A 12,805-nucleotide genomic window follows, 5' to 3' on the forward strand; every position below is an offset into this window, starting at 1 on the left:
AACTTATGAAAACGGGGGCGGTATCAATAACAAATACATGGAAATGAGAAGCATTCCTAACATAGCTTAAAAGTTTACCAGTTCAAAAACTGTTACTCAAATGAAATCGGCCAACTGGTTGGTGCGTTTGTAGGGCATTTCGTTAAGTAGGTTGGTCAACTGGTTGGCCGATAAAGCAATGCGTGTGTAGGGCCTTTAATATGCCTCGGTTATAATGGAAGTAACGGAACGGAGTGAACTGGCAAGGTCGGTGCACATAACTGCCCATCTTCACGTGCTGGCAAATCTCGCTTGTGTGACGATGCATGCGATATCCCGCCCATGTAGACCGCAAAAAGTACGAAGCATACTTTTTTTCGCATACCGATCGGTTTGCGAGCTTTCAACCACCTATATCTATATATATAATAAGCGAAGGAATCTTTTGTTCAGGATAAAAGATCTGCACCGTTCACCGATTTTCAAAAGAGGGGTGTCAAATTAAAGCGCTTGGCCTGTAGATGTGCAAACTGGTTTTATTTTTTCGAACAGAGTTGCCACCCGTAGAACAACCGAATTCAAATCATTTAATTGGCAATGCCATAATAATTGCGCCGTTCGTTCGATTTTCTCAGATGCGGTGTCAAATTAAAAGGCTTGGACCTTAACACCTTTTAAAAAATTATATTCAAATTATCTTAAAAAATATATATATTACGAAATGGGTAATGTGAAACGGGCGCTAAAAATAAAAAAGCTATAATAATGCAGCGTTTTTGCTGCATTTAAAATGCAACATTCAGCACTTTCGGATGTATGTTATTGAAGAGCGTTCATGCTATGGCATTTAGCAAATATACATATACGCGAGTTCGAAATCGTATGCTTTTGACAAACAGTCGTGTTCTAGTCACTTATTCAGATCTGTATCTATTACGATCAATTCTCACGGAAAAGATAATGTACAAAAACCCTACTGGTAAGAAAAAAAATAATTTTAGCCCAAAAATTCAATACAAAAACTTGAATTGTTTTAAGTATAACCGAAAATTTATTTGTGTATATGTTCATTTGTCGGTGCTGTTAATTGAAATTTCCTCACTTAATTAGGAAACAAAAGAAACATATTCTTTAATTTCCGTTAATTTAAATTCAGTTGAGTTTGCCACTATTCAAGATTTTGCCAGAAAAAATTCTTCTGACTAAATCTGACTACTTCGGACTGAAGAGAGTCACTCTCACTGAGTGTTGCTCTCTCATTTTTGCTGACATTTTCGAGTTAAGGAACGCTTTTTGGACTAAATCTGACTACCTCGGACTTTTGGTGACTATTTCTGGGAGATAAGGAACGCAACTAATATTGGCAAATGCTCGATATGCTACAACAAAATCAATAACAATTAAAAGTGTTGCCACATCAACATAAAAGCGCTAACCCCATAACCTACTTATAGCGTGTTTCGACCACAGTATATACAGTAATAAACCTTTTCGCAGTTTTTCACCAATTGGTCCCCGAGGAGTACTTTTGGGTTGTATGCAGCGTTTTGGTTTTGCGGGCACGGCAATACTTACTGTGGGGAATTTCGCCTCATGATTAGAAAAAGTTCTTTTCGAGGATAAAATATATATAATTGTGTTATTTACGAACAAAATGTAGGTTAAATATCATATCAATGTTTAATTAAGAATAATGTCAATAGTAAAGTACATAATTATTGCCTGTGTTTCTTTAAACTGGAAACTGAATCGTAATTATAGCACTGAATGGAGTTTTCTTAAATGTAAGTTGAAAATCAATAAAATATCCTTTGTAAGATTGCATTTTTATGAGAAACGTGAATTTTGTGAATTTATCATGGAAAATTCTAATTTTTCGAATATGTTTAAGTCTTTACTCCAAAACAAAACAAGGTTGGTAAAGTTATAGACTATAAAGCCTGCCAGTACATCATGTCATAGACATCTAAAAACTCTTTCAGAAAATTTTGATTCGCGTCCATTTTTAACGTTGCACTGATAATATTCGAAAATCTCTTCTTATTTATAGTGCTGTAAGTACATAACGATATTTAACACATGTGTGTACGCGCAAATAATGACCAGACGCGCAAATAATGGCCAGCCGGCACAATGAAAACGTTGCCGCAAACAAAACGGCTCAATTTGATTGGTCAAAAATCAGCGGGTTCCCCACATTTTTGTTGTTGTTGTTGTTATGCCGCATATGCGTGCGTCAAAAGTTGAGTTATCTTGGATGTCATCAAAAAACATCCATGTGACGCAGGGCCTTAAAGTGGTTGACAATTAATAATAATAATAGATTGGCGTTTACACATATATTAGTATTTGGCCGAGCTTCTCCTCCGATGTGTTGCGTGCGCCTTGATGTTATCACACAAAGCAGAGGGACTTACAGTTCTACGCCGCCTCCGAACGGCGATTGTATTTTTATGAGAAGCTATTTTTCATGGCAGAAATACACTCGGAGGTTTGCCATTGCCTGCCGAGGGACGACCGCTGTTGATAAAAAGCCTTTTTTCTATACTTTTGCGGTCTTGCTTTGACTAGGGTTTGAACCCTGGTGCTGCGGAGTGGAAGCGCGCACTGCTTACCACTAAACCACAGCGGCCGTCGGTTGACAATTATTTCGACCAATATTACAGCCCAATTCTAAAAAACCTCACAACTGAGTTGTGAGGAAAAATTTGTGAGATTTCTCGTGAGGTCTATTTTGTGAGGTTATTCTTGCCCACACCTCATAAGAAAAAAGCTCAACAAAATCACAACACGGGGTGAAAAGCATTTTGCTGTCTAACAGCTGTTTTGTAAATAAAATAAATACAAAAGATGGATGCAGAACATAAGGAACAGTAAATATTTTTGCAATTTGTTTATTTCTTTGATAATTACTGATTTTATTTATTTTCTAGGCGAATTCAAAAATAAATAACAAAGCAGGGGTAGCCCCAGTACTTCACACAGTTGCAATCCAAAACTTGGTGCAAAAGTTTGTATGGAAATGAAATCCTTTGCCTGCTCCAGCTCTTCCGAAACTGCCGCAAAAACAGGCAATAACTCTGCCATTACTGAATATACTTTTAGTTAAAAAAAAAATAACACAGGCACTGATAGCGAACGAAAATTAACAAAACATTATTCAATTGCTCAATAAAAATCGGATGTTTTTCTCTTGTGAGGGTCTCATTCGTACATCGTAAATTTTCTGACAATTGTGAGAGTATGAGCTTTCGAATTTACGCCAGCATAGGGATAAGCTCACAGTAGTCAGAAACGTCACAATAGTGAGAGTGGTGAATTTTGTGAGGGCAACATAATAGGGCTGTTAGTTTTCGTTGTTTTCTTTGCTTTGTTTACTTTTCTTTCTTTTTCCAGTGAAACAAGATGGCGTAGAACCCGCTAAAAAAGTCGACTTTTTTCACTCTCTCGTTCTTACGTGATCTTGTGTCTTTCGTTCGTGGATACGTTTCACGTTTGCGATCACACCTAAAAATTGTAATAGATTATGCAGTAGTGCCAATTTACAATGCTTTCTGTACGTAGCAACCCTGCATGTCATTAAAACGCCATTTTGTATTTCATATCCGTCATATTTTAATTGAGGGAAGGATTTTATCTTAAACTTTAAAAGAATAATGCCAGATACTGGAAAAAAATTGAGTGAACTGCGTGTTTATGATTTGAAAGAAGAGCTTGAAAAAAGAAAGTTAGAAACTTCTGGCGCTAAGGCAACTTTAGTGGAGCGGCTTGAACAGGTACTTATTAATTTATTACCTAATGTATGTAAAACATGCAGGCTGATGGTAATATTCGATACACATGCTGTAGATATAAATATGAATTTGCATATGTGCGTGTATATATATGTAACATCAATAATTATTTTAGGCGATCAAAAGTGAGGGCTTAGATCCTGCAAAATACCTTTTTATGCCTAATACCAAAGCCACCCCTAAGAAAGCAATGGAAGCGAAAAAAGTTGGTGGAAAGCCCATTGAAGAAATTAAAATCAAAGAAGAACCTATTGACGAAGATGATATACCTATTAAAACAGAAGATGGCGGAGAGGAAGAATACTATGACGAAAATGACCAATTCGAGGGCGATGACGACGATCAAGTCGACCAAGTAGGCGATGTGGATGATGAATGTGTAATTATCGAGGATGAAGGAGGTGATGGTAATAATGATGGCGCAGATGAAGAAGGGGATTATCATGATGGGCCTGAAGGTGAAGAGGAAAACGCGGGCGAGTCTAATGAGGAATCAATAAATTTAACTATTGGGGAAGAAGAGCAAAAGCTCCTACACGACGAGGTGAGTAAAATTAAACTAAAAAATTATATTGATTATGAAATGTCGAAAGGCGCTAAATATCAAATGAGGTTTTTGCATTAAAAAAGTGTTTTGAAGAAAAATACTTGGGATGTCTTAACCCGAGTTAACATTTTCTGTGTCAGAATGGTTCCCCATGGGGTTGTGAAGGGTTCGAGGGGTCAGGTATTACTTTTTACAAAGTTTTCCATACCCAACCCCTGATTCCTGATTTTAATGACGCCCTACCCTTCAAAAGCTTGTATTTCGAAAACTATTGACCCGATTTTAAAAATAAGAACACGGTATAGATAATTGAAATACTGATATATACTGATTTGTATATATTTATATACATTCTAGGAAACAAAAACAAATTTATGGCTGTTACTTATTTTGAAAATAGGTTCAATAGTTTTTCGAAATATAAGCTTTTGAAAATATTAAAAAATCCACTTTTTAAACCACCAAGTGCCGCCCTTTAATTTCCGAAAAAAAAGTTATGCCATTAAAACTAGGAAAAAGGGGCGGATCACTACCACTCTTAAGCCCATCGGCCCCTATTCTTTAGGTATTTCAAGCTAGATTTATTAAAAAAACTTAGCCTACTAGTGCATTTAAGTTCTTTGAATTTTAAAGTCTAGTATTAAAAGTCGTGCTTTTGTAAAACTTGGCATCATTTTTGCAAAGAAGATAAATACATGAACAGCAGTTATCAGGTGCCATCATTTATATCAAGGGTGCTCAACAAATAGTCTTGCCCAATTCTCAAAGTTTGGCAAGTTTGTAACACAAGTCAAAATCCACTTCGGTTTTTCGTAACGTCACGCCAGCGCGTATATTTACTAATCAATAAAAGGACATTTAATTGCTATGCAAATCTAGAAAAACCTTTTAAAATTTTGACTTTTTCAATGTTCTTTTATAACATTTTGTCATACCAGCTTGATGTAACGCCAGTTTGGGAAAACCCATATGTATGTACATGTTGGAACAGTTTTGCAGAGTTGAAATATGAAAGGGAGTCTAAAGCATTCATGCACGATATGTATTTCCATATGTAAATGCTACTTTACTGATATGTTCTATATTGATAGTAAGCTAACATCTCAATGTGTAAGCATTCCGAAATCAAAGCGAGACAGTCTAGTACTGTTTTTGTCAATGTATTGTGTACTTGAGTGCCGGTTTTGTATATGTGTTGTGTACATGTTTATTTATAAATGTGTGTGTTCCTTTTCTTTCGTACGTGTTTATTGATATATCTGTACTGTAGTGTTTTCGGACGGTACTAGCTCTTACTGCCAATATAGGAGTATTACATATATGGTTCTAATAGATGCATATATGGTACATACGAGTACACGCAAAAAAGTAGCATTTACATAATATGTATGTGCAGGAAGTTTATACTACTTCTTATTTCACAAAGGTGGGGAAATGTATTCTATAGTCGATATTCGACATTACATACATCATAGGTTTTGATAGTTGTCCTCTCCATAGCCGAGAAAATAGTAAACTTCCGCTAGCAGGTCAATTCTGGGCTGGTAACAAAAATGTTGTAGCTGCTGAGCAGGTCAATCTGCACTGGTAATGAAAATTCTGTAACCGGTAAATAAGTTCCTGTCAATTTTTAAAAACTTTTCGCAATCTGTCTACTCTTGTAACAAGTAAATTTTGTTGCTATCTAAGTTGGTATTTCCCCGTGAAATATGCAATGCCAGAATTTCCTAAAATCTTCATACCTGAATTACTAAATATTTAACTGCATTACCAACGCACCTATGTGGAATCGCTGTGACAAGAACTGGTAACACTTTTTGCTAATTTTGTTGCGGTAGGGGCTTACTTTTGATAATAAAAATTTCCGGTTACAAAACAATCGGTAACGTCCAGAATAGACACCTGTAAATGTCGAAAACCTTCCACTGCAGCTGCAAGTCTACTGGCAATTGCCAATCCGTCTGTATTTCTGCCTAAATAAAGAAATTTTTAGCGGTAACTTTATGACTAGGGCTGGGAAAAATATGCCAGAAAAAACTAAAAATAAGCGATAATTGTCCTATAAGTAAGGTACGTTCCTCCAGGGATGAGAATTCGATACTCAACGAAAATTTAGACACGCTTGCATAGCTCTTAATACGAATTTCACATTCGATCTTCGATAGCCAGTGAAGATCGAATATCGAATGCAACTCATAATAAGGGCCGTATATTCGAAATCTTCATAAAATTCTCTATAAAATTCGTCTAATTTCAAGACCTGACCTACCGGTACCCACACTTTTTTTTACTAATAATCTTTATCATCTACATACATATCACCTGGGGCTGAACGTAACCCGAAAATGGTGTACTAAAGTGGGACTGAATGTAAATCCAGTAAAAACCACTATAGTACCATTCTCAAGGAAATATAAACTTGATAGTCTAAAAACTGCGAAGAAAGCTGTAATATCATTTATGACGTGTAGGTCCATGGCAGTAAAGAGTTGGTGATGCACACCAAAGATACTGAGTGGATCTACACCACTATAGTACGACCCACTTTACGAACTATATAACTCGGAACAATTAAAGGCTGGCATGCGTATGCATGACCGGAGCCATGAGAACTTGTCTAACCGCATCCTTGGATGTTCTTTTAGATCTTACCCCTCTTCATATTCTCAGGCGAAGAGAGAGAGAGGAAACGAAATTACCGATAAACTAGCGAAGAAGGGTGTATCGACCCCTTGCAGTCCAAAGCACTTTTAGGAACATTTAACCTAAAACGCTTCAAGGAATGTATGAGCTTATCAAAGAATAACTTAAGAATTGTTACATGAATCCTGATAGGGCCCTGCAGGCTGAACTATCACCTGACTAAACTGGGAATTTACTCGCATGAGCGATGCAGATTTTGCATGACGGAAAACGAGGCTGCACAGCACATCTTAGAATAATGTCCTGCACTGATGCACAAACGCAAAGAGCACCTAGGTGAACATCTGATAACCAAAAGCGAAGTGAAATCCATAGATTTAGGTTTCTCGGTTACTGGATTAATATACACACTATAATCCATGAAGGGGGCACAATAGATCTTAAGGTCGCAGTGCTTTATCCCCAACAATAATAATAATAATGCTAAATCAATGAAGTTCCATTCAATTTGTTCATTATTTTTATTTGATAATCTCGGCTATACATACAGTAGAAAATAACATTCGTTTTTAAATTATGAACCGAAAATTACCTTTTCTGGTCGAATGTATATGCATGTACTTAGATGTAGTTGGAAAAAATTTAAATGAACTTAATTCGTACTTCGATAGATGTTCTGTTCTAGTTGTGGATCCAGTAAGTAATATATCTTATATTCATTCATCAATTCTATATTTAAAATTAGTACAATAAGACTTAGTCTTTTGAATGTAGCTAAACAGATTCAGAGGTAATATTAATATTAATGCAGGAAATAAAACAAAACAAAATATGATATTAGATCTCACTAAATAAAATGTATAAACTAAAAATTATGGACTAGATAAATACTTATTTAGATCGTTCATCCACTCGAAGAGAAATAGTTATGGAGGGAAATTTTAAAGTTGCTTTTGTAGAATTTCATTTTGACGGCATGAGGAATAGAATTCCAAATACGAATAGCGTTAATGAAAAACAGTCTGGCACAATTTTTAAAGTTATATGAAGGCAGAATTAAGTCAGAGGAACGTTCCGACTTTGGAAAAATAAGTTACAGATAACGTGGGGTTCTCGTATGTATGTATAAGTTTATAGAGGAAAATGCAGTTCCTGGCTTTTATGTAGTCTGATATTAACAATTTTAGTAAAGGCAGGGTTTATGGCCAAAATACGTATTTTTTTTTTTTTGAGTATGCATTAGGGTGCCCTCGAAAATGCTTTTTTTGGAAATTTCAAGACCCTACCCCCGAATTTTATTTGTTTTTATGATAAATCATATTGCCTATTTTTATAGATTTTTTAAAGGTCATTTAGGTCAGAAAATAGGATATTGTAGATTTAGCAGTTTTTGAATGACTTTTTTTGTTAAGATTTCAAAGATCGAATATTATCTTAGAACAGGATATATAGGCTTTTAAAATGGTATATAAAAATTTATTGTCGGACTAGACTTGTTGGGATTTTTATCGAGAAAATTTTAAAAATACCCATATTTATCTTAATTTTTTTAATTCTACAATTTCAAAATATGGAGTACTATCTAAAATTAAATCTATTTCCAAATAAAGTGATACGCCATTTATTGCAATCGCCTAAAAATTGTCGAATTTAGGCGGCTTTTCTTAAATACGGCCTTAAATTATATGTGTGCATGTACCGGAATTTCGAATTTTTTAAGCAGTGTTGCTAATGCGTTCATAAATATTTATTCAAAATTGTATATACAATCGCTCTTTAGCAAAAAAGTGGATTTTTTCAAGAAATTTTAGGAGAATGCGGGTGGCACCGCCCACTTATATGATATATCCGTATCAATTAAATTTGGTAAACACATTTCGCTTAGGCTTCTTAAGCGCCATATTGAAAATTTTTGAAATCGCACAAGTAATTTATAAACAAAAAATAAAACCGACTTCAATTCTCGTATACAAATTTAGGATTATCGTTAATTTCTTTATGATTCGTTAATCGGATTTAGACTAAATTAATAAAGGACTACCTGTGAGGTAAAACCTTTCCTTTAAAAAAAGACTTATAGAAATCGGTTGACGTGGTCCAAAGTTATGCGATAACATACATTAAAAAAAATATTCCGACGAATTGATAACACTTCTCCTTTTTTGTTAAGTCAGTTAATAAAATCCCCAAACTTTGTGCAAAAGTCATAAAAATTCAAAAAATTTGCGCACTAATTTCCAATATCTAATCAGATTTTTTAGAAAAATTATAAGTATGTAGTTTTATAGCCTATTCAATTTTAGTATAACAAATTGCATGTTAGAAGCTGCTAAAAATTGCGTTGACGCAATATCTTCCATATAAAGTATGTTCAACAACTTTTTTTTGTATGGAAAAAATTATAACACTGTCCATTAAAAAAATTCCAAAATTTTAATGCGATTTTTAAGCAGTATAAAATTTGCATTTTGTTGTACTAAAATTGAATGGGCTATCAAACTGCATACATACGAATTTTTCTGAAAAGTCGGGAAAACTCTCCCATAAAGGGCGGTCGTTAAAGGGGCGGTGGGTGAAGAGGGAGTAAGCGTGGAGGGGGCATGAACCGCCATTGAAAGAAATGCAACTCCTGACCCACCTACATACGTCTCCTATGGGTCCCTAGGGACCCCTTACAAAAATGGCCAAAAATCACAAGTTTCGCTTGCGTCCACAGGAATTTTGCGTATAAATTATTTCTGCTGAACACATTGGCCCGTAGTAATAGAGAAATTAGAAAAAGGTTTTAACGATTAAACTTGTGTTTTATTGTAATCACCATTTTAACTCTATCTTTTGTGTAATATTTTGTTCTGCTGTAAAATATTAGGAGTGTTTGCTATGCAACTGCCAGTAAGAATTAGCCAGTAACAAAATTCAGAGAACAAGGTACTTTACTCTCCGAAAGAGAGAAACTTACTAAGTTTTGCGCGAACAGGAATTAGCAAACATTAGCAAGCTTCACTGCCAGCTAGCGTCCATGGTTGCATTTCGAGCATAGTACATTTTTTAAATCATTTCAGGTGGAAACCAAAACAGGACCAATACGTATATTTCTTCTTATTCTGACTTTCTTCAACAACTCAGAAGAGAATGGGATGCTGTAAACCAAATTATTAACCGTAAATCAAAAAGCAAATCGGATTCGCTTGTGTTAAGTTTGGACGGCACTGATGTCTCGGATCCTCTGGTAGTTGCAAATGCGCTGAATGATTTCTTTGTTAACGTGGGTACTGGTCCCGCTATATTTAACAACTATAATTTTTGTACGTGTCAAACTGACCCATTGCATCCTGAACTCGCCCCGCCCAGTAACAGTTTTTTTCTTTGATCCCATATCCGGCTCAGAAATTCTGATCATAATCAAAAACCTAAAAAATTCTGGTTCTAGTGGAAGTGATAACATTTCAAATCGAATATTAAAGAGCATAGGATTGTATATTGTTGACGTTCTGAAGCATTTATTTAATTTAAGTATACTCTCTGGAGTTTTTCCAGAAGACTTAAAGTGTGCTACTGTTATACCTCTTTTTAAAAAAGGAAATAAAAAAGATAAAAACAACTACAGACCTATATCCTTATTATCTTCAATAACCAAAATTTTCGAGAAAGCTGTGAAGGGTAGACTTTTAGCATATCTGGATAAAATAAATTTCTTCAGTCCAATGCAGTTTGGTTTTAGGTCCGGTCTCTCCACTGAAGATGCTCTTTTAGATTTCTGTTCATTTATATATAAGGCCATTGATGAAAGAAAGAGTTGTGCTAGTTTATTCGTCGATATTACGAAAGCGTTTGACATGGTTGACCATACTATTCTTTTGAGCAAATTAAATTCGGCTGGTTTTCGTGGTAACATCCTAAGATGGTTTGAATCTTACATAACGAACAGAGTTCAAAAAGTTAAAATTGAAAATTATTTGAGTGAACCCAGATTTATAACCCTAGGTGTACCCCAGGGATCGGTTCTTGGACCAATCTTGTTTTTGATTTATATCAATTCAGTATTCTCGTTGCCTTTTATCGGGAAGGTTGCTGCTTTTGCTGACGACCTTGCCATTGCATACGGATCAGACAACTCATTTAATCTTTTTGTAGATATCAACCACGACTTACATTTGCTAAGATCTTGGTTTGCAGGCCACAAGCTGGTAGCAAGCAACAAAACGAAGTTAATGTATTTTAGTCTTGGTAACAAAGACATACCAAATAACGCATTTACTTTTCATGCCTCGAACTGTATGCGATATATATTATGCTCTAATAATTGCACTCAGCAAAATGCTGTAGCTACTTTTTATCATAGTATTAACTGCAACAATAATTGCTTTAACATCGAAGTTGTTCCTGACTTTAAGTATTTAGGAGTTATAATAGACCAAAGCCTAAGTTGGTCTTCGCATATTTCGGCTATGAAGCTTTACCTTCTATCAGCCGTACGTTCCTTCTATAGTTTGAAAAAACTGTGCTCCAACAAATTATTGATAATGGTATACCATGGGTTAATCCACTCTAAATTACAATACGGAATCAGTTGCTGGGGTGGTGCATACGCTAATAAGGTTCGTCCGCTTTTAGTCATGCAGAAGTGTCTTATTCGAAGAATATGTAGCGTTGGGCGCATGACACATTCCATGGATCTCTTCAAAAAGTTAAATATTCTTCCTTTGCGTCATTTGTACTACTTTAAAGTTTTGAACATTTTTTTCATGAGGAGCGGATATACTCAAAGTCCTATATACAATCTATACAATCTGAGAAGTAGATCGTTATTTAACATAGCAATTCCGAGCTTTCGCACCACACTCTTTCGAAACTTCTACGCCACAGTGTCTTGTAAATTATTTCTCAAATTACCCGACGATATACAGCTTATTAGATCGCTTTCAGTGTTCCTCAAAGAGGTGAAAATATGGCTTTTTGGCTTCAATCATGAAGGTATCGAAGTTTTGCTGTGACCTATTATTTAGGCTGACTTGCACAACGAAAATTTATATTTTTAACTCAGAGCTAACGTCAAATGGGGGGTTAAATCCATACGTTTTTGACAAATTATCAAATTAACTTAGTTCAGGAAATGACTCGGCGTTGTGCAAGTGGGCCTTAGTGTATAAGTAATGCATTACCGCTGAAGGTTTAACATAATACATTTTGATGTAGGTTCTGAAATTGCTTTGAATGCTTTGCCTAAATTTTTATGCATAAATTTGTATTCATATATTTAATTTAATAATTTTTAACTTTACTAATCATATTCGCAACTACATTTTGATTTCTACTTATGCCCCCCACTAATGTAACAATTATGAAATGACATTTCCACTGCTCTTTATTGTAGCATACTATGTCATTAACTATTTTCTTACTGAATTTGTTATTTTAAGATTATGTATTTGTTTTATTGTACATTTTTTATGAATTAAGAAAATAATGAATAAACATACATACATACATACATACAAACGCTTCAATTTCATTGTGGAAGTCACTGTCGGATTTCCTATGTCGATAGTGGTGTCGAGTGCCTTCCGATTACGGATACAGCTTTTTCAGCCGAGTACCTTTCAAATGTTTGGAATTAATTAAATTAATTGAATAAACAAAAATTAGCATACTTCTTTCATTAGTAAATCGCAACAAGATTGTTCATTTTTAAATTTAACGAACTCGTTGATTCAAATAAATGTTCACAAAAATGCAACCGTGTACCACAATCCTGCTTGCAAATTCTTACTGGTAAAAATTTTCCCAGCACGAATTTGCAACTTCCCCTCCAAATGAAATGTCAAAATTGTGCTCTCTCCTT

General features: G+C 35.0%; 1 protein-coding gene across 1 annotated transcript in view; it reads left to right on the forward strand.

The window, feature by feature from the left end:
* Positions 1-3,570: 3,570 nt before the first annotated feature.
* Positions 3,571-12,805, forward strand: part of LOC118750714 (SAFB-like transcription modulator) — a gene marked incomplete in the record, with an annotated part of 16,439 nt that continues 7,204 nt past the window's right edge. Inside the window, 2 exon segments of the mRNA XM_036485445.1 lie at positions 3,571-3,755; positions 3,889-4,317. Of these exon segments, the coding sequence (XP_036341338.1) occupies positions 3,636-3,755; positions 3,889-4,317 (549 nt within the window).

The sequence above is a fragment of the Rhagoletis pomonella genome, unplaced genomic scaffold (assembly GCF_013731165.1).
Source record: "Rhagoletis pomonella isolate Grant_MI unplaced genomic scaffold, Rhpom_1.0 Rhpom_scaffold_00366, whole genome shotgun sequence".
Taxonomy (NCBI): Eukaryota; Metazoa; Arthropoda; class Insecta; order Diptera; family Tephritidae; genus Rhagoletis; species Rhagoletis pomonella.